The sequence below is a fragment of the Budorcas taxicolor genome, chromosome 2, assembly GCF_023091745.1.
Source record: "Budorcas taxicolor isolate Tak-1 chromosome 2, Takin1.1, whole genome shotgun sequence".
Lineage (NCBI taxonomy): Eukaryota > Metazoa > Chordata > Mammalia > Artiodactyla > Bovidae > Budorcas > Budorcas taxicolor.
In genome coordinates, this window is record NC_068911.1 from 32,059,125 (window position 1) to 32,081,954 (window position 22,830).

General features: G+C 50.8%; 1 protein-coding gene across 4 annotated transcripts in view; it reads right to left on the reverse strand.

Annotated features, from left to right (window-relative positions):
- SNX29 (sorting nexin 29) overlaps positions 1–22,830 on the reverse strand; it is a 589,615-nt gene that overhangs the window by 438,887 nt on the left and 127,898 nt on the right. For all 4 annotated transcript variants that reach the window (XM_052661385.1, XM_052661396.1, XM_052661389.1 and 1 more), the window contains 2 exons: positions 12,128–12,191; positions 9,688–9,816 (listed from right to left, as the gene is read on the reverse strand). In XM_052661385.1, coding sequence (XP_052517345.1) covers positions 9,688–9,816; positions 12,128–12,191 — 193 coding nt within the window. The remainder of the gene's footprint in view (positions 1–9,687; positions 9,817–12,127; positions 12,192–22,830) is intronic.

Here is a 22,830-nt window from a genome sequence, read left to right on the forward strand (position 1 = left end):
TTGACTTACTCGGAACTGGTAAGCGCAGACACAGCTGGCCTTTCCTAAGGACTTAGGCAGGGCTCCACTGTGCTCCACACTGGCCCTGCAGTATCTTTTGTGTGCTGTCTACAAGGAGGATCTACCGCGGTCTCGGGCTTCTAGGTGAGAAGCATCAGGGGTGGAATGACCAGTCGAGAAAACATCTAGAAGCGCAAGAAGCACTCGCAGGGCCCTCAGAGTGAGCAAGCGCCTCCCTTTTTCTGCACCGAGGGGCCTCACTCACCTCACTCTAGTCCAGTCCTACAGAAGTTGGACTCAAGGGACTTGCCTGGTGGTCCAATGGTTAAGAATCTCCTTGCCAGTGCAAGGGACACAGGTTCGATCCCTGGTCAGGGAACTAAGACCCCACATGCCGGAGGGCAAGTAATTAAGTGTTAGTCACTCAGTGGCATCCAACCCTTTGTGACCCCATGGACTGCAGCCCACCAGGCTCCTCTGTCCATGGGATTCTCCAGGAAAGAATACTGGAGTAGGTTAGCCCTACCCTCCTCAAGGGGATCTTCCCAACCCAGGGATTGAACCTGGGTCTCCTGCATTAAAGCCAGATTCTTTACCATCTGAGCCACCAAGGAAGCTCGCACACAACTACTGACCCCATGCGCTCTAGAGCCCGTGCTTCACAAGAGAAGCCCCCACGCAGCGCAACCAGAGAAAGCCTGCACAGCACAACAAGGACCCAGTGCAGCCAAAATGAAAGAAAGAGGCTGGACTCGAGCCCAGGCTTGCCCTGCACTTCCTTCCAAGACCAGCCACCTTAACCAGAGCGCAGGGAATTATCAGTGAAAGGTTAAAGTCTGTGTTTATCTGTTCCTCCCCTGATGTTCAGCCCCTAGAGGTTAGTCAGCTGTATCCTGTTTCTCTCTGATGGACCCAGCTCACTCAGAATAGGTGTCTGATGGGTGAATCAACTCATCAGTGAATGGGTATTAACCGACCAGCCATCCTTCACTGGATCCCGGCAGCATTAAAATTCAGGAAGCCGGCTCCGCCTCCTGGGCCATTGCTTTGTCTCCTGCCTGGACACGTGTTTCCCATCTTCACCCTGTCCCACCCCGTGCACTCAGCTCTCCTCGGCTGCTCTGGGGTTCATCACTAAGGACCTGTCAGCTGCTGACAGGGACTTGCTGAGGAATGAGGAAGAGCACAGCTCCCTCAGCTAATGAGACCCAGCGGGGCGAGAGAGCCAGTGACCTGGGGATGCCAGTTTCCTGCTCAAGGAGAAGTGAAGGACGGGAGTAGCAAAGGGAGGGGGACACCGGGGGCTCAACAGAGTATCCGTGTCATCAGGGTTCGGTCCCCGGCCAAGGACACCAAAAGAGAGGCCACGTAACCGTGGACCGCAAGGCTGTGGGAACAAAATTCTAAAGGTACGTTTACAAACTTGAAGACAAGAACACAGAAATGGCGAAAGCAGTGGTTCTCAACTGGGTGTGGACACTGTTTTAAAGCTCCCTGATGACTTGTAATGCATGGCAAAGGCTAAGCAAGGCCAAAGTGTAGAGATGCTTTTGGTCACCAAGATGATGGTGTTACCAGCATTAAGAGAGTGGGGCTGAGGCTACAAACTGTCCTGAAAGACCAAGAGCAAACTATATCCTGCCCTGCTTTCCATCGTCCTGATGGCCCTTTATGTGGGTGAAAAGCTTATCGGTAAGGACTTCCCTGGTGGTCCAGTTGCTGAGACTCCATGCTCCCAATGCAGGGGGCCTGGGTTCAATCCCTGGTCAGGGAACTAGATCTCACAGGCCACAACTGGAAAAGCTTCCACAGGCCACAGTGAAGATCAAAGATCCTAAGTGCTGCTTAGAACTAAGACCCGGTGCATTCAAATAAAAAAATATATTAAAAAAAAAAAAAGCTTGTTTGTAATCTGAACCTATCTTCAAATTAACTGTACACTGGATATATCAGTTTTTACCCTAGGGCCCACCCATGCTCTGTTCTTCCATTTTCTGCATTTCTTCTAAAGAGTGACTTCTGACTTGACCGCCTTTAAATCCAAACACGTGCATTATAACTAGGTAAGAGCACTTTACCACTTCATGTTTTTCGGGCAAGGTCATGCCCAGCCCATGTATATTGCAATCTACTTTGTATTATAAATTACTTCCCTATTACTTCTCCTTCAGATTAGAGTTAGGGTATTATACTGATTTTTTAAATTATTTGTGCAGGCAGGGTGTGTTAGCCATGAATTTCATTTCAGGATAGTATAATAAAAGGGCTGATTTTTATTTTAAAGGGATACTGAGGCTGGTACTGAGACCTATACATCTAAGGAGGCCAAAGTGGCTGGACCAGGCGCTTGCTAACAAGGTCAAATTGCATCTGATATAAACATCCCACCAAGGAAAGACACGCAGGGACAGTGGGATGACCTGAAGCCCAGACTTCACCATCACTCGCGGGAGGGCTGGCTCTAGGGTGCAGAGTTTCTATGCTGGGAAATCGACAATTTCCAAATGTGACGAGGAACTCAGCCCATGGCAGGGGACACCCACAGTCTCTGCTTGACCACCACTCACCCCCATCTGACAGAACGAGCTCCCCAACTGTCCTCTTGAAGAAATGCCCCTGTCGTTTGTTCTTGCTCCATGTGGCCAGGTAAGGAAAAGCAAGTCATCTCCTGGCTCCAGGGAGCACGTGACACAGGCCGGGACAGCGAGGATAACACATCCTGCCAGGAAAATGAGTGAATCCCAGAACTTTCTCATGAGCTTTCAGGAAGACACGCTCTCCTTCCTCTGGGTACTGAGCCAACAGGATTTACGCCTAGCAATGCCTAGGGGCCCTCTTGTCACTATGCGAGAAGAGCAGGACTGAGAATGAAGCTACGACCAAGGAAAAGAAGGGGAGATACAGAAGGATAAGGATCCCACATGACAACCCCCAGGGTCCCTGGGTCCAGCTGGGCAGAGCGCTAGCTCTTCTCGAAATTTGTCAGCTACACAAGCCAATCAAGGGCACTTCTTCACAAGCCAGTTCCTGGTGGGTTCCCATCACTTCACATTAAACGTTCTCACCCCTCCTCTCCCTCCCAAGTTGTCGTGTGAGCTTTACCCTGAAGCTGTCTCCCTCATGGTGGTAAAATGGCTGCAGCAGTTCCAGCCTCTGTACCTCACAGCACGTGTTCCAAAAGGAACCACTCCAGCCATCTAACAAGCAAAGGACCATCTCCTTCCAAAGCCCTAGCAAACCTCAACCACATCTCCATGGCCAGAATTAGACCTCATGTTCATTTCCTGAACTAAATCCAAGTTGGGTCAAGCCATGGTTACCTGAACCAATCATTTCGGAAAGGAGATGGAATTATCTTGACCAGATCAGACAGATCAGAGCTGATGCCTTGGTGCTTGGGAGAGTTCAACCCCTAAAACCAACCAAGAGGGAAAAAACTTTTTTAAACCAAGCCATGTATGGATGTGAGAGTTGGACTATAAAGAAAGCTGAGTGCCGAAATATTGATGCTTTTGAACTGTGGTGTTGGAGAAGACTCTTGAGAGTCCCTCGGACTGCAAGGAGATCCAGCCAGTCTGTCCTAAAGGAGATCAGTCCTGGGTGTTCATCGGAAGGACTGATGTTGAAGCTGAAACTGCTATACTTTGGCCACCTGATGCGAAGAACTGACTCATTGGAAAACACCCTGATGCTGGGAAAGATTGAGGGCAGGAGGAGAAGGGGACGACAGAGGATGAGATGGCTAGATGGCATCACTAACTCAATGGACATGAGTTTGGGTACGCTCCGGGAGTTGGTGATGGACAGGGAGGCCTGGCATGCTGCAGTCCATGGGGTCACAAAGAGTCGGACACAGCTGAGCAACTGAAGTGAACTGATGGCTGATCCTCTAGCATGGGGAAAATAAAAGGGGTAGCTTTTCAGGAAATGATACTACAGCAACTCTTCTAATGGGGGAGCCCCACCCTCAGTTCCTTCCCAACTCTCAGGCCGCAACCACAGGCCTTTAGAATCAGGCAGCAAAGCAAATGCTAATCTTCTGAAAGACATACAGACAAAAACTGGACTCTGGTCTCCACTCACTCTGACTGCAGTTTTGCTTTACATAATGGGTTTGAAAAGTCCTCCAGAACATGTTTCTTTAATGACATAGAACTGAACATCAAAATGGACAATCACCAAGGACCACCTGCGTAAGCACAGGGAACTCTATTCAATGTCATGTGGCAGCCTGAAGCGCGTGGGGAGGGGGGGGGGCGCGGGAGAAGGTTGGGGGAGAATGGATACATACACATGTATGGCTGTGTCCCTTCGCTGTTTACCTGAAACTACCACAACACTGTTAATTGGTTATATCCCCAATACAAAATAAAAAGTTCAAAGTTTGAAGAAAAAGATTATAATGACCTAAATATATATTAATAAAATGCTAATGCTGTAAGAAAGAAAACAGAACTGAAGGATGGGACATCATGGAAGAATGAGAAAGGAAGGCTCCCTTTTTCAGTCTCATGTATGACTCTGCCCTTCTGGCTTTGGGACTTGAGTTCTCATCTCCACAATTCTGCCAGCACATGGTTTGCTCTCGAGGGACTGCTCACAGCCCAATCATGGTGGCCACGGGATGGAACAAGCTCACTGTCCAGGCCAGTGACATCTGCCATGCTTCGGAGCCCCGGCGGGGCAGTGGTGGGGTTATTCCTGCCAAAGCACTGGGACAGAATGGAGAGGAGGAAGACCCAGCCAAGGAAGACTGGGGTAGTACTGTCCCCGGGTAGGTGTGACAGACAGCCTCCAGGGTGGCCCCCAAGACCCCTGCTTCTTGGTATTGACATCCATGTGTAGACCCCTTCCATGCTGAACCGGGCTTGAGCTGCGTGACAACAGAATACGGCAGATGTGATCATCTGTCATTTCTGGCCTTAGGTCACAAAAGTCACAGTGGCTTCTGTGTTGGGTGTGTTCCCTTGCTCTTGGGTTACTCGCCCCGGGAAGCCAGCTGCCAGGTTGTGAGCAACCCTACAGAGCAGTCCACATAGCAGGGAACCAAAGCCTTCTGCCAACAGCCATGCGAGCGAGCTCCAAAGTGGACCCTCCACCGCAGTCAAGCCTTCAGATGACCACAGCTCTGGTTAACACTTGACCACAACCTTATAAGAAACCCTGAGCCATTCCCACATTCCCAACTCGTGGGAATTGCGGAGGATCCTCAACATTCCCTGTTTTAAGCTGTCAAGTTTGGAGATCATTTGTTACACAGCCAGGGGTATCTAAAACAAAAAAAGCAGAGCCCGGGACCTCCCTGGTGTTCCAGTGGTTACGAAACCACCCTACAATGCAGGGGACGCCAGTTCGATCCCTGGTTGGGGAACTAAGAGCCCACACTCTGTGGAGCAACTAAGCCTGTGTGTCACAACTACTGAGCCAGCGCTCCATAATCAGAGAGTCCATGCACCACAGCGAAAGGGCCCACATGACACAACAAAGCTCCCTCGTGCCACAACTAAGACCTGATGCGCCAAACAAACAAATAAATAAATAGAGCAGAAACAGAAATGCCCACAACAACCCCACAACCCTGGCCGCTTGCACCCCTCAAAGGCACTTCTGCTCAGTTAACGTGTGTTTTCTTTCTGCTCACACCTATGTCACAGGATGAGCTTTTTTTTTTAATTGAAGTATATACAGTGGATTTACAATGTTGTATTAGTTTCTGCTATACAGCAAAGTGATTCAGTTATACACACACACACACACACACACACACACATATATATACACACACATTTCTCATCATGTTCTTTTCCATTTCCTATCCTGTTTATCACAGGATATGGGATATAGTTCCCTGTGCTTAAACACTAAGACCTTGTTGAGCTTGAGATTTCTTACTTACCCAGGAAGTAAGGCAATCCATTATCCAGGGAGGGAGACTGACTGATCCTGAACCACTACTGATCACGAGGACTCCGCCCGGAAAGGCGCAGACGCTTGGCGCCACAAAGGCACTGGGCTGCTTATATGACCTCGCTCTTTGTTGAGCCGTGATGGCATGAAAGGAAAGCCATTAATTCTGAGCAAAATGAATGTGTAATAAGACGCTTCGTTTGCTCAGGGATGTCCTCATTTCACAACTCTATACTCAGGGCCAGGAAGACACACATACACCCGAACACGCTTCTCAGCAATACAGCAAAAATAATTTCACTGCCCTGTGTCGGAAATAGCCTAATTCTTAATTCTTTCTGCACCACTGCTGTTAAAATACAACTTTTGATTAGGCAAGGTTTCTTAGTAATAATACAATTACTATCCTAGAGAAAAATGATAATGATAGGTAATGTGTTGGAGCATTTCTGAAGCCCATTCATGGAGCTGACATATGGTCTCTCATTTTATCATCTAACTACTCTATGAGATAGAGTTCTCTTCATTTTATAACCAAGGAAACAGAGACAGTTAAGTAACTTGCTCAAGGTCACATAGCTAATAAGCAGCAAAGCCATGAATGGACCCCCAGGATCCAGTGCCAGAATCAGTACCACCAACCACTAGGCTAAACTACCTGCATTATGAAACCTGCCATCTGGACACATGGGGACCTAGAACAGGGCTATCCTGGTGCAGGCGTGTGGGCCTCGCCCCCACCCCTGACCCTCCACACCCTGCCTGTGACCCATGGATGACGGCACCCCCAGGCCATCAACCACAGCTCACCACGGGGACCCGCCATCTGACAACACGGACAGCCGCTCCTCCTGCGGCCAGAAGCAATGAGAAACTTCTGACAGCTGGCAGAAGTCCGTGAGCAATGTCAACAGCCGAGTCTTTCAAAACACGTCCCACTGCTCTGTCCGTTTTCTCCTGAAGTGTTTGCCCGCTTTATCCAAGTTCCTTCTACCTGCAAACTTGCAGGCACCTTAAACTTTCAGCTGTCTGTGTATTTAGTCACTAAAGTTGTGTTCAACTCTTTTGTGACCCCAGGGACTGTAGCCCGCCAGGTTTCTCTGTCCATGGGATTTCCCAGGTAAGAATACTGGGCTGGGTTTGCCATTTTCTTCTCCAGGGGATCTTCCTGAATCAGGGATCAAACCCACGTCTCCTGCACTGGCAGGCAGATTCCTTACCCCTGAGCCACCAAGGAAGCCCAAACTCTCAGCTACCCCATTGTTTAACTGGGGAAACCAGATTACAGAATAGCGTGGTTAAGAAGTTACCTTTTTCTATTTCATTCATGGGCTAAAGAAAATTTATCCCAAAATTATCATATACTCAAAACACATTTACTGTAAAACACACTCCAATCACTCGCCGCTGCCTTATGGACTTTCGCACACTTTCCTCAGTGGGCCCTCTCAGGGGGATAAGACCATCCCATTCATTTCATAAACAAAGAAATGCACGCCTGTGGAAGTGAACTGGTTCAGACCCAACACCAAATTTGCAAGCAATGGAGCAGCAACTCGAGGCTGAGCTGGCTCCTGACACAATTAAAAATGACAGAGGATGGAAGTCTGTGCATCTTCAATGATTCAGGACCCAGGTCCCGACAGACTACAGTCTTTATTGAGAACATAGAACAAAATCACACCACGGAACCCTGGCATGGCCAGGTAAGATGGGCGCCAGGTGAGAAAATGCCCTATCAGGCACCTGGGACTTGTTTCTGATGCTCTGGATATGTCATTTTCAAACGTGAATGCAGGAGAGAAGTTCAAATTGAAATTAAACACAGAGGAACTTCCCGGTGGTCCAGTGGTTAAGAAACTGCCTTCCAAGGCAGGGGACGCAGTTGTGGAGCAACTAAGCCCGTGTGCCACAACTACTCAGCCTACAGGCCACAATGAAGACCCAGCACAGCCAACAAATAAGTAAGTATGGGATCACACTGCCAACTTCCCGTTACATAGACGTAACAATTACATTAGTGTCATTCACAACAGCTGACAGCGCGGGGATGGTAATGCTGCTGCTGTTGAGTTTACTTAACCCTGGGCTCCCCCACCACAACCCCCGACAAGATAGATGCACCTCCCGGTCTATTTTTAAAGTAGTCTTAAAGAATCCGTATAGTCAAAGCTATGGTTTTTCCAACAGTCATGTAAAGATGTAAAAGTTGGACCATAAAGAAGGCTGAGCGCCAAAGAATTGATGCTTTTGAACTGTGGCATTGGAAAAGACTCTTGAGAGCCCCCTGGCCCGCAAGGGGATCAGGCCAAGTGAATCCTAAAGGAAATCAACCCTGAATATTCATCGGAAGGGCTGAAGCTCCAATACTTGGGCCACCTGATGCAGAGAGCCGACTCACTGGAAAAGACCCTGATGCTGGGGAAGATTGAAGGCTGGAGGAGAAGGTGATGATAGAGTATGAGACAGCTGGATGGCATCATCAGCTCAGCGGAGTTCAGCAAACCCTGGGAGATGGTAAAGGACAGGGAAGCCTGGCGTGCCACAGTCCATGGGGTTGCCAAAAGTCACACATAACTGAGTGACTGAACAACAACAACAAAGAACAACCAGTGAAAGTGCTTATCTTACATGAAATGGGGAAAAAACTGGAACAACTCAAATGTCCAGCAATCTGAAATGGTTCTTTCATATGGTGCACTAGCTCAGTGAAATGCCACATCCAGGCCCATAAAAATGGTGGCTGTGAAGCTTCTACTAGGTAGAAGGACACATCCTAGGAACCATACTCTGAATCAGGGAAATGAAAAATATCTCGCCAGCACTGCTTTCACCTGTGATTTTATCAAAGAGCCCCAAAGCTGGATCCGCCAGAGGCAGGGCTGTGCTGGGGGAGACCCAGCCCTCGTTAAAGGCAGGCTGACGACCTTTATCCAACTCAGCAAGCACTGTGGGGACTTCCCTGGTGCTCCAGTGGCTAAAACTCCACACTCCCAATGCAGGGGGCCCAGGTTCAGTCCCTGGGCAGGGAACTAGACCCCCACAGGCCCCAACTAAGATCAAAGATCCTATGTGCCACGACTAAGACCCGGAGTAGCCAAATAAATTAAACAAACAAGTAATAAAAGAAAAGAAAAACACAGTGCTTTGACCCAGCAATTCCACTTCCAAGAACTTTTCTGGCAAATACACTCATACGAGGACACAACGACAACTGCGAAGATTATCAGAAGTAGCAAAGGGCTAGAATTGACTCAGACACCTGGCTGCGGGCACATCGGCCAAATGAGTCCTACTGCGGGTGGACGGTGGGCTATCAGGAGCCGTTAGAAAGACGGCAGGTCTGTGTACCCAGCGCAGGACGGTCTCTAAGCCGTGGAGGGAGTAGGGTGCAGGATACGGGACCATTTGTGTCAAGGAAGAGAGAAGAGGAGGGACATGAGAAGAAGAGAAAGTTCCTGTATCTGAATGTTCGCATCCGCTCGAGTACACAAGGGGCACCTCTGGGCGGTGACGCTGCCCACCCTCCAGGGGTGAGCCGGCAATCGCAGAGTTTAACCATTCGTGACTTTTGTATTTTGAACCATGTGCATGTATACTATTTAATACTTACTCAATATTTAATAAGTTAAAATTTCAGCTATGTAAGTATTATTTCCATTTGTCACTTTAAATTAGTAAGTACTGATGAAAGATGTGCTTGGGGGTTGGCCAGCGCCTCCCCCAGCCCCTCCGCCCGTCTGCCTTGCCAGGGCCTCCCCCAGCCCCTCCACCCCCTACCTCGCCAGCGCCTGGACCTTCGTGACGTGCCGCTCCTCCTGTTCAGCCACCTTCCGCTTCAAGGTGTCGACCTCCTGGCGGAGCGCGGCCGAGTGCTCCATCTCGCCGTCAAGCAGGTTCCGCAGCGACCTGGGAGGAGGAGGAGATCCCACCTGTTCAGAGGCTGCCAGCCCGGAGTTCACAGAGTCAAGTCCTAGTTCATTCATCTTCCACAAGGCTCTGCAGAAACCGCAGTTCACGTCCATCTCGTACAAACTGCTTTGAGGAGGTACCCAATTCTGCTCAAGAGTCTCTGCGTCATAAAAGGATGAGCCCTGGGGACCACCAGAGGCCTGGCTCTGAGAGCTTGTGGGTTTGGTGGTTTAAACCAAGGGAAACCAATGAGTTGAGCCTACCTCAGGCACGCCCCCTCCCAGATATCCCACACTGAGGTGTGCATGCTCAACCGAGACATTTCGGCCCAGCCACACTACGTACGAGATTTAACAAAGGAAGGGCTGCCAGGACAGGCCAAAAAAAACCACCTGAGCCACAAACACAGAAGACAGGCTTCAGTTATCTGATGGACGATGGGAGTCTCATCTCTCCTTCGCCCACAATCTCACAAAACGCCCTCACCCTTGCTCCGTCGCCACCTCCAGGTTAAACAAGCATACCGACTGTCTTACGGAGATGGATAACCTGACATTGCAATGAGCGTGCTTTATACTGTATCTGGAGCATGTTCACCCTGCAAACACATTCGCTTGAATGTCTGTCACCTTTGTCTTAAATAGCAGAAAAGACAGCGGCTCTTCCAGAAATAACCACAAGTTACCACCTAGAATTGAGCCAAGCAGGGTTCTGGTGACCATCTATGGACCACAAATGGCTATTTCTCGAAAACATTTACTAACTTTGGTGCGGCTGCCTCCTAAATCTAGAGGACACTTGCCCTGAGACACCAGACCACAAGCAGTAGTGTCTGCACCATCCCACCCCCACTGCTCACTGAACCTCCGCTCCAAAAATAAACATGGTGTGTTTCAACACTCCTTGAAAGTTTTGAAAAAATTCCCCTTTGAGGGCCTGAAAACCAGCCCCCCAACACAAACTGGATGTGGTTTTTTTTTTCTCTTGCTGGGAAGGAGAAGAAATGACCCAACAGTGACTATTGTTCTTTACAAAATAACACAAAACCTGTGGCTTTTTCCAAGATAATGGCCCCAGCTGAAAAAAGGAAAAAGCATCCTACAAAGTCCACAGCCTGTCACTGAGATTTACTTTCACTGGAAAAATCACACTGTCTGAAGATTCCTTTTTAAAAACACTTATTTTTCCAAATCACGTTCGTTTGCTCTTGTATGTTTCCATAAAGGATGAGGGAGAAGCTTGTCAAGCAGGGCCCAAAGCAAGTTTTAAAAAGGAGAATCAGAATGCACATCCCCAGGGACACAATTCCTGCTCAGGGGCAAGCATTAAGAGGGTGGCATGAGCGTGCACACACGTGTGCACACACACACACCTACTCCCTGACCCCCAGACTTGTGCTCACAGAGGCTCTGCAGATAACCGCAAGCAGATCCCTCTACTGACCAGCCTGTAGCCCAGACAAGGTCCTGGCACTGCAGCGGTTTGCCTTTGGGCAGCTAGACAGAGGCAACACAGCTAACAGCTGTCTGGTATCTAGCCCTGGGTTCAACAGGGAATCAAAATGAATAAAACCCTTTGGCCTCTCAGTGTCTGCAACAGGGCTTTGGGGAAAATCAAAAGACTCCATACACCATCTTGCTATAGGTATCCCCAATTTGAGAAAATGCTAAGTACGCTAGTGCTTGGAACGTGGTGGACAGAACCTCAATGAAAGGTTACCTGCTGCTTAAGGGGGGCTCAGGGTGACAGCTGTGAGGATGGAGCTTCATTCTGAGGCAAAGAAAATGTTCTAAAATTGACTGTGGTGAGATAGTTGCACATATCTGTGAATATGCTAAAAACCACTGAATACTTTGTTTTATGTTTTATATGATATTTAAATTATATAATCTATGAATTATATGATATATGAATTATATCTCAAAGGCTATTTTTTTAAAAAATTAAAAAGACTGCTTTATAAATTCTCAGTTTGTTCTAAGATAGAGCATGATCGTTTCATTCCTTATTAACACTCAAGCCACGTTACATATACTAACGTGGTACATCCCAGAATGGATACATGTATATATACGGCTGAGTCCCTTTGCTGTTCACCAGAAGCTATCACAACACTGTCAGTTGGTTCTACTCCAACATAAAATAAAAAGTTGAAAAAATAAAGTAGTACATCTCAGAACAAAAAAATCAGAAATCACTGGTCACAATTCTGCCCCTGAAGCAAAACCTCCTTCCTGGTGATCTTCTCCCTGCCCCAGAGGGAGGATTTCTGTGAAGGAGCGGCCCCTCCAGCCCCAGCGCTGGATACCTGTTCTCTTCCTCCAGCTCGTCTTTCCTGTTCATCATGGCCACGATGGCTTGTCGCAGGTCACCTAAGGGAAGAAAGCCAAGTCCAAATTAACCGGCAGAGCCCGCCTGCTACACCGCCCCTCACCGGCCTGGATTATGTGCTATTTAGGGCCACTTGTCTAGACGAGTTCCCTTTTCCCTTTCAAAAATAATTCCTATACAGAATAGGAGATCCAGTGGGCTCAGTCAATCACTCTTATTAGCCACACAGAATCCAAAAGCAGGGCAGGATGAGAATAAATGTGGAGGCGTTTCCTTGGTGAACATAACCAGCCGCTAAGGAAGTTACAGACTGATGACTTCTGAGTGCTTTTCCAAGTCCCTGCTAACCGGACAGCGTCTGCTTTGAACCCTGATCTATTCCCAGTTAGAGCCAGTTATCAACCACCGGTCAGACAGCAGATGTCATGAAACTGACTTCATGCTCCTGCGTGTTCAGTCGTGTCCGACTCTTTGCGACCCTGTGGACTGGAGCTCACCAGGCTGTTCTGTCCATGGGATTCTCCAGACAAGTATACTGGAGTGGGTTGCCATTTCTTCCTCCAGGGGATCTTTCTGATCCAGGGGATCTTCCTGACCCAGGGGTCGAACCCACATCTCCTGCATCGGCAGGTGGATTCTTTACCACTGAGCCACATGGGAAGCCCATCCTGACCCAGACACACTCAAGATTACTGAGAGATCTGGTCTTCTTGTGCTGACTCCCAAATACTGTGAAGGGGGATGGGGCCCCTCCAACACACAGTTCATAATCACTCGCAGGAGCAGCTCTCCTGACATCTTCAATGTGGGACAGCAATTCACTGATAGAGAATCACACCTTTAAATTCAATAAGCATCCAAGTTTTCCATCTACAGCAAGCTTACCCGTTGTCATTGTCTACCCACAGCGGACTATTTACCGCAACACTCAGATCTCAAGCCCAGGAACTTGTGAATTTTCCCCGGAAAGCCAGTTTTATTTTTCTTCCCCTAAGCAAGCCTCTTAGAACTGGCTGCAAAGACGCTCACAGCCAATGTCTCACAACCAAAGTCACACATCCAGCGCAACCACTTGGCCATGCGACCACAACATGCCCTAACCCTCCCTCTGACCACCAAACTGTCTTTCCACCTGGGGCCAATTTACAAATAACCCGTTCGCTCCATTTTTTAAACTGTTTTAATATGCTGCTTCAAGTCCTCTTTTGGAAAGAAGTACGGTTTGTTGGTATCCTCTCTTTAGCTAAAATTCAAACTCTTCTACTTGTCAAGCTCTGTTCAAAGCCCACACTGGCGTTGTCTGGTTTACTCCTTTACACACACCTAAGAAACACTACCCCACGTTGTTGGGGTACAAATGAATTGGGAAGGAGGAAGAAATGGGGGAGGATGAGGGCAAGATAAATAGGTGGTCCCTCTGTCCCCTTATACTCAGGATACCTAGGCAGAAAGAGACCCAAAGACTCTGAGGCAAGAAACGGGTCCCAGGAACCACGCTGTCCACAGGCAGCCACAGAGGGGGCGGAAGCCCACCATCCAGGTCTCAGAGGAAGAAAGGGAAGGATGAGGAATCACAAGGGCTCCTGCTCAGCCTCCGGGTCAAAAAATAGGCCCTCCCCTGTCTTTTCTGACCCAGAATAGCCACGTAGGCATCACAAGGACACAGCTAGGAGGTCGAGGCCTGGCTTCCCCATCACACCTGTGATGGTGTGAAACCTGCAAGCCACATGGTGAGGAACCAGGCCCTGCAAGGTGTGGTGACGAGGAGGGTCTGAGGTGTCCCTCTTCTGGGGTCAGCCAAGGTGTTGCCAAAGAAAATTCGAAATTCACTGGGTCGATGCAAACTTACTGAGCACCTACAAGGTCCAAGAGCTGCTCTTGGCGCTGTGGGTAAAGAAGGAATAGAGAAAACCACAGTCGCTGCCTGCAGGAGGCAGGGCCTCCTCCCTAGGAGGGAAGACACACCAACCAACATGGAACAGATGGGACGACGAAACACGCTGGGAGGAAAGCCAGGTGGGGTGCAAAGACAGGTGGTGGGAGGGTGTCATTTTGTGGGCTGTGCTGGGAAGGCCTCTCTGGGGGCCCCCGGGGAGACAGGGAGCCAGTATGCTGCTGGATGGGGGGGACACACTCCATGCGGCACAGGGCACACGCAAAGGCCCCGGGGCAGGGGCGAGCCGGGCCACGCGAGGAAGCAGGGCGCGCCAGCAAGGGCCACATGACCCGGCCCCCAGCGAGCTCGGAGACTCGAGGACTGGATGACAACTCCAGTGCCCACCAGGCAAGCGCCCCGGGCACACAGCCTTGCTGGTGTCACAGAATGACTCTTCGGGAAGTGGTCTCCCAGTCCCTTCTACAGGCCTTTAACAGGGCTCAGAAAGAAGATGTAAAGTCACAGCTGGCGTCCAAATTTGTCCAGTTCCAATCTCTGCATTCAACCCCAGGAACCAGTGGTAATCACCACCACTCACTTGCAGCGACTAATACCACAGCAATATTAAGGCAGAAGAACCTGAGACGTCATGAAATAAGCTGTGCAACCATGCACCTTTCCATGTCAGAGCCAGGATGGAAGCCAAGGCGTCCTACCAGCAGGGGAGGAGACCCCGGCCCCATGGGACATGGTATGCTGTGTCCAGAACCAGGGCCGCTGATTCTGGGAAAGAGCAAAAGGAGAAAAGGGCAGCAGAGGATGAGATGGTTGGATAGTATCGCCAAGTCAGTGGACATGAACTTGGGCAAACTTTGGAAGATAGTGAGGGACTGGGAGGCCTGGTGTGCTGCAGTCCATGGGGTCACAGAGAGTCGGACACGACTGAGCAACTGAACATCAAGCACACAAGCATCTACTGAGCACCTGCCTGCTGGCTATAAGGCCCCTTCCCAAGGAGAGAGCCAGGCTCCCGACTTACCTAAGGGAGGAGTGTCCTCAACAGAGCATTTCTTAATGGAGGACAGACACACACAGTCACACGCCCCCACAAGGAGACAGTCTGTCTGACTGCATGCTGAACGTGACCAGTTAACGAGGGCCCTGGTTCTCAGCCTTGTACCAGGGTCTAGCCTCTTCAAGCCTTTCTTTTGCGGGTGAACAGCACCCACCTTTCCACCTCTCTAGAGCACTGTAACCTTCAGAGCAGAAACCAGACGGTGCAAGGCGGTGCCGAGTAAAGACGCTGCCTCTCAAAGGCGGCAGCAGAGAGCACTAACGATTTAGAAGAACCTGACATGATGCTAGATATCACACTTTTATGGTAACTGAAAACACTGGTAAACCTGTAAAAATAAAAACAAGCCGGTAATCTAATTCTGTGACACCACAGCCAAGGGGGGTGGGTGGGGAAGACCAGCTGAGTGATATCTCTGGCGCTTATCTGCAAGAAACCCAGAGCAGAGGGCAAGGCTGTAGCTGGGTACTGGAGACCCAGGCTCAGGAAGCTGCTCCTTCACTCCAAGGCTTGTGTGACATCTGAGTCTTCTTACGAGGACTTCTTCTGGAGGTCTCAGCTGCCCCATGCTTCTTATAGAAGCAGAGGACTGGATATGTTGTTCATCGTTGCAACATCAGGTTAGAAGTGATGTCTTTTTTTTTTTTTAAACAAACTATTTTATAAAGCAGTTTCAGGTTCACAGCAAAATCAGGTGGAAGGTACAGAGGTCCCCCCATCTACCAGCAGCCCCTGCTCACGCACAGCCTCCCTCATGACCGACACCCGCCACCAGAGCCGGACGTTTGTTACAAATGACGAACCCACACTGACACATCACAATCCCCACCGTCACATCAGGCTTCGCCCATGGGGTTGCATGTCCCCTGCATCTGGAAATCTATACGACGACATGAATCCACCGTGACAGGATCGCCACAGTTTCACTGCTCTAAACCTCCCCGTGCTCCACCCACTCATCTCCCTCCCCACCAAGCCCTGATGAAATCTCTTGATCAAAGAGATCACGCCAGCCTTCTGATCTGCAGAGTGTGCCACGTGCCTGCCTGATTTACACATGCCCTGGATATAAGTGGGATGAGAGCTCAGCAGGGCACATGTGCCTGGAGCAGACACACCCACGGCCAGGGCGCCTGGCACCCTGGACCCAGCAGGGCAGAAGGCTCAGGTTCCGGAGCCCTTGGTCCCTCCCGTGCCAGGCTTCTCCTAGAGGGAGCGGCTCACCACTCACAGGCACGATCCTTATGCTGAGATGTAGATGTCGCGCCCCCACCTGGCGTCACCAACCCCTTTACCTGGCCTCACCTGCGGACAGCAATCCGCTTGGGCCAGCAGCCTCTGAGCCAGCCTCCCTAAGGACGCTCTTCAGTGATGGGGCTGCACTATTCTGTTCCTCCCCTCAAATGTGAGCGCCTCTCCCTGAATAAGACGCAAGCCCAACAGAGTTTTCCATTGTGCTGAGAACACTTCACCCGCGATCTCCCTCCTCACAGATGTTAATGGCCATGTCCGAGCACAATGTCATCACACACCAGGGCTCTGGAGCTGACCCTTGGGGCTGGCCTGAAGCCTGACACCCAGAGCATCTCCCCACTCCCTCCTGCCCCTGCCCCAGCCCCTGACAATCACCCTTCCACTCTGCGTCTCAGAGTTCGACCATTAGATTCCTCACATAAGTGGAGTTACACAGTGTTTGTCCTTCTGGATCCAGCTCATCTTAACATAATGTTCTCCAGGTTCATCCATGTTGTCACCTGTGGTAGGAATGCCTTCCCTTTAAAGGCTGAACAACATTCCAACGCATTGTTGTTTCACGGATTTCCTCGTGTTCACCACCACCCCCTCATCCTGATCTGATGAAACTCATCTATCCAGACCAGGATGAAAAAGACACCTCGACCAAGAAGCCCACCATGATTCCCCTACCCTGCAGCAAGCTGCAGAGTGTGCAACAGCTAACTGCCTCTGTCTCTTGCAATCACCTCACAACTTCAAGGCACACAGCATGCCATGCACCTGGGGTCCCCAGAGCTCTCACAGGCCAGGCACTTGTGCACGTGTGTGCACACTCAACCACTCAGTCATGTCTGACTCTCTGCGACCCCATGGACTACAGCCCACCAGGCTCCTCTGTCCATGGGCTTGTCCAGGCAAGAATACTGGAGTGGCCTGCCATTTCCTTCTCCAGGGGATCTTCCCCACCCAGGGATTAAACTCGTATCTCCTGCCCTGGCAGGTGCATTCTTTACCACCTGCGAGGCCCACCAGTGCTTGGTCAAGGTTTATGTAAAGTAAGTGATGCAGAGAGATGACTTCTACCTGAGCACAACACTACTAAAACGGAGAACAAAGGTACCAGCTGTCACGTGGCAGGCACGCCTTTGTCTGCTGACACATGGGCTGAAGCCTCGTTTCATTTCTCACCTGATGAGGATGCTCAGAAACACAGAGCAGGGACCCACGTGGGACAAGTCAAGCTGCCTGCAGAGCTCCAAGTCACCTTCCAAACCCTCTCTAAGGACAGAGATCGTGGATACTGTCCTGCGCAGGTCCAAGAGCTGGAGAGAGATAAAGGGCTTCAGCAGGGACCTGCCAGGGGCAAGAAGGTCAGGTGGAGGGGGCGGTGGTTCCAACAGCTTCCATTCTAACAGGAATAGGACCCATGGAAGGTTGCTACCACCAGACCCTGGGCCTGGGGAGACCTGCGTTCAAGCCCCAGCTCAGCCATCAAACTGCTGGGTAACCTGGAGGGGCTTTCTAGCTCGGAGAAATACAAAAGAGGAATTCCCTGCAGGATGTAAGAGTAAATTAAAGCTCCCTGGGGGTACTCTGCACTGCAGCTAATGCAAGGAGGTGGTTCAGAGCACAACCTCTAGAGTCAGGTCCCAAGTTCGAATTCTGCCTCTGTAGCCGGGTAACCTTGGGCAAGTTACCCACCTTCTCTGAGCATTGATTCCTTTATCTATAAATGGGATCTTTTCGGTCACTACCTCACATGAGCATTATAACGACACGACGCCCAGCACAAAGAAAGCATCCAGTAAATGTTACTGATCACCATAAATGAGCGCCCATCCCTCCCACAGCAGGGACGAGGACAAGGCAGCAGTGGCTGCCCAAGCGCGGCTGGACTCAGCCGGGCACATGTTCAGGAGTTACAGGGTTTACTGAGCTCCTGCAGAACCCTGGGAAATGAAAAGGAATTTTTTTAAGTGGTCTATGCCCTAGGGCAACAGACTAGATAATAGACTTTTATGAGCCATCAAACCAGCTCAGCACGGGCAATGTGGGAAATCAGACCTGGAGAGTGAGATGTCAATTAGAGGGAACCGCAGAAGTGAGGTCGGGGCGCTGGGCTTTTAGGCATGGCATGACCAGGTGGCTCAGTGGTAAAGAATCCACCTGCCAATGTAGGAGGTGCGGGTTCGATCCCTGGATCGGGAAGATCCCCTGGCGCAGGAAACAGCAACCCACTCCAGTATTCCTGCCTGGCAAATCCCATGGACAGAGGAGCCTGACGGGCTACAGTCCATGGGATTGCAAAGAGTCAGACAAGACTTAGCAACTGACAACAAAAACAATCCGGGGATCCCGAATACTAGGAATTATGCAGCTGAAACGTGCGCAATCCGTGCGGGAAGAAAACTGGAGGAGGAAGGGTTTCCCAGGAGGACCTAGAAAACATGGATGCCCTTGGGGCAAAGAAGAGCCACGACCAGCTGCAATGAGACATCTTGGCCACAAGTGCACTTTGCAGGGGCCACAACTGGTCCTGGCAACCCACTCCAGTATTCTTGCCTGGAGAATCCCATGGGCGGAGGAGCTGGGTGGGCTACAGTCCACGGGGTCGCAAAGAGTCGGACACGACTGAGCGACTTCACTTACAACTGGTCCACACGGAAGCCAGAGAAGCCAGGGGATGAGCACCGCTGCTGAACCACAGCATCCTCCATCATAACCCTTCCCTCCCTGGCCCTGCATGCTCTGTACCCCCCGACACAGGGCCTGTGTCGGCACCAACATCTAAATTTCAGAGGACACAAACACAGGTTCAGCAGGACTCTGATACTGTAAATATTACAAAGAAGACTGTGCCCTTAGCCTTCCCTAAGTTACCGGAACGGAACACTCCTGGCGATGGTAAAAAAGGCAACAGCCTAAGAGCGGGTATCCTCCCCCAGCGAACACCCACCCCCCAAAAAAATCCCTCTTGACAGGCTTCAACTTGACATGGGCATCCCAGGTGGTGCAGTGGTAAAGAATCCACCTGCCAATGCCGGAGACACAGAGACCCGGGTTCCATCCCTGGGTCAGAAAGATCCTCTGGAGAAGGAACCAGCAGCCCACTCCAGTATTCTTGCCTGGAAAACTCCATGGACAGAGGAGACTGGTGGGCTCCAGTCTAAGGGGTCACAAAGAGTCAGACACAACTGAGCAAATGAGCGCACACACACACAACTTTATATGCGTTCACTCTGCTGATTTCTCTGGGATGGGTAACGCCGAGGGGCTGACTCCCCTACCTCACGTACACAATCTACTTTCTGCAGGCTCAGGGACACACTTCAGCAGAAGTGCTGCCTAGCTTGTAATTTTCTCTCCTCTCCGGGCACCTGCATCCCATGATTTGTTTAGTCTCTACCATGGTGATTCCTTTCGTCTTTATTACCTGCCACTGCACGTTTCGAGGGACAGCAGCACAGTCTTTCTGCAGCCTCTGCAGAGCCCAGCTGAGTCAGGGGCTCTCCCTCCTAAGGCTGAAGGGCAAAGAATGATTTATTGAGAAATCGGTTTCATGCTTGGCTTCGAAGAACTGAAGAGCAAATCCAGTCAAAACCACGGGAGAAGGTTAACCACGGGAAATCAGTCTGGTTAAAGAGCATTTGAAATTACTGCAGAAAGGATGGCTGTTTAGTCACTCAGTAGTGTCTGACTCTTTGCGACCTCGTGGACTGTAGCCCACCAGGCTCCTCTGTCCCTGGGATTCTCCAGGCAAGAATACTGGAGTGGGTTGCCATTTCCTTCTCCAGGGCATCTTCCTGACCCAGAGATCAAACCTGCATCTCCTGTATTGGCAGGCGAACTCTTTAACCACCGAGCCACCTGGAAAGCGAAAAGGATGAACCAGTCCATAAGTGTTGCCGGGGATGGGAACCATTTTGGGAGCAAGAAACAAGACTTAAATCTCTGTTGTTACTATATATCAACATAAAGTTCAGAAAGCGTAATTTAAATATGTGAAATGCAGCAATAAAAACAGTATAAATATGGAAACAAACATTTACGCCATCTTGCAGCAACAGCGGCCCATCTCAATATGCAAGCAAAGAACAAGTCGATTAAGGAAATGATAGTTTTGTTTTTTTAACTTTTGTACCTTGAAGCCCAATCTGACAGAAAACTGGTCCATCGTGGAAACTAAGCTCTTCAAGGCAGCGAACAGGCAGAGCAGGAAGAACACAGGTTTTCTAATCAAGCCCCAGATCCCACTGGTCTCCTGGGGCCCCTCTCCCTCTCCATCCCCTCAGCTGGAAAAAAAAAAAAAAAACTGGCACTGGTGCCTCGTGGGACAGGGCAGGCCGCAGCACCAGTTTTCCTGGGTCACAGCCCTGCCGTCCGTTCTCAACCTGTCTGTTCTGCGGTCATGCCGCAGCAGCAGAACTGAGCCACAGGGATGCAGTCTGCGGGGCCGCAGGGCCTAAACCACTGGCCATCAGGGCTTTACAGAAAATATGAGAAGGTCCCCAGGAGCTCCTGGCCCTGCTCCCCACCACAGCCTTCTCCTACGCGGGCCCTCTGCGGCTAGTGTGCGGCTTGCCAGACATGGCGTCGATGGTGGGGCCCAATGGCTAGAACCCAGACTGTTCATAGAAGCAACACAGCCAGGACCCGTTGCTGTCTTAGACACTGCAGATCCCTCTTGCCTCTTCACTGGTCCCCTTGGCTTCACCTCCATCCCTCGGGCAGGCCCGGCTCGGCCCCCTGCCCTACATCATCTTCTACATACAACGGTTCCCCGGAGGTGAGCCAGCAGAGGGCCTGGGCTGCACATGGGCTTGGCGCTTTGGGCGTCCGCAGGTTGAAGATAGTGCTGAGACCCAGGGTGGCTGGCCGACTCTGATAGAGACTTCCAGAAGTTTGGGATGGGCCACCAGCTCCAATCAGGGATACAGCAGGATGGGAGCAGAGGCACCTGGCCCGAACGCTAACCGTTCTAAATCGCTCCACCAGGATCCGCCTGCTGAGAGCTTAGCCAAGGACAGGACAGGGCGCTGGGCCCAGTTAGTCGCCAGGTGCAGGGGCCTGGCCAGGGACACGTAAGATGCAATTCCCAGACAGAAGCCCAAAGAGATAAAGCCAGTAGAGCCCCTCAGGGAGGGGCAAGACCACTCAGAGCAGAGAGAAGGCTGAGTTTTGGCCAAGTGGCTGGCATCGGAGATGTCACGCATGCCCTGTGGACTGACAATGGGACACAGGGGAACCCAGACTCTGAACAGAGTCCCTGTTGAGGGGGTGAACTCACCACTGGCTGGCTTGGTCTCTGGCCACACTAGTACTGCCAAGACAGCTCTCTGGGATCAGCCAGGAGAGACTGAGCCACCCCAGGACTGAGGCAGGCAGGCAGGCACCCAGCAGCCAGGCCGCTGGGAGCCCCCATAACCTCCCCGCTGCGGTTCTCACCTGAGAGGTTCTGAGTCCAGCCCAACAAGCCAAGGAGAGCTTGTGGCCCCTACTCTCCCGAAGCCCCACTGCACCTTGTCCATTCTCACCTCAATGAACGCTCCACCCATCAGGATGGACTCACCCTTCTGTGGGCGTGGCTGGCAGAGCCCCCCCCCCACAAGCCTGTGGGGCCCCTGAAAGCAGGGACCCCTGGGCCCAGCACCCATGATCCTGGGAGATTGAACCCAAGGCCGGATGAATAAGTGCATCATTGATCGACGAGTGAGTGACTGACTGACGCCCACTTTTAGAATCTGCCCCTCAGCTCCCGGAACCGAACACAGGATGGGCCGGGCAGAAATGTCGAGTGTGTTTAATAATAAGTTCAAGGCTTCACTTAGAGGAACTACCTACCAGTTCACGGCTGCAATTTCCTGCCCCAGTGACGGGGATTCAGACTCACTTTTTTCCAAAAGGAGCCTCATGAATGGATACACATAGGAAGGAAAAGATGGATTCTTAAATATCATGACCGTGACCTAGAACTAGGTGAGCCTGCAAAACCATCCCCCCGCCCCTATCGACACACGAACCCCCGACTTGAAACAGATGAGCAGCGCAGGGGCCAGCCACCAGTGGCCAAGCACCCGAAGGGAAACAAAGGCACTGCAGGGAACGCCCCACTCACACAGTGAGGGTGGGCGTCAGAGGCTGCTGGAAACAGCGGCTTTAAAGGGAGCCTTCCCACCTGCAGCCGACAGAGACCTTCCAGGAGGGAAACTGTCTTGAGATCAACTGATCTTTAATTCCCTTCTCAAGATTAAAGGGAGAAAACTAGAAGGCTGTAGCTAGACATCTGGGCTTGTGCACACGTGTGCAAGCATAAGCACGCGCTCGCTCCCATATACATAAATCTGGGTAATAATTCTTTGGCTTTATATAGCATCTTTTTTCAAAGACCTCAAAGAGCCTTTACAAACACTCCCCTGGGGCCCGTACGTAGTGATATTTAAAGAGAGGGCTCGTGAGGGCACATACACAGAAATAAACAGTGAGAGCTCTTCTG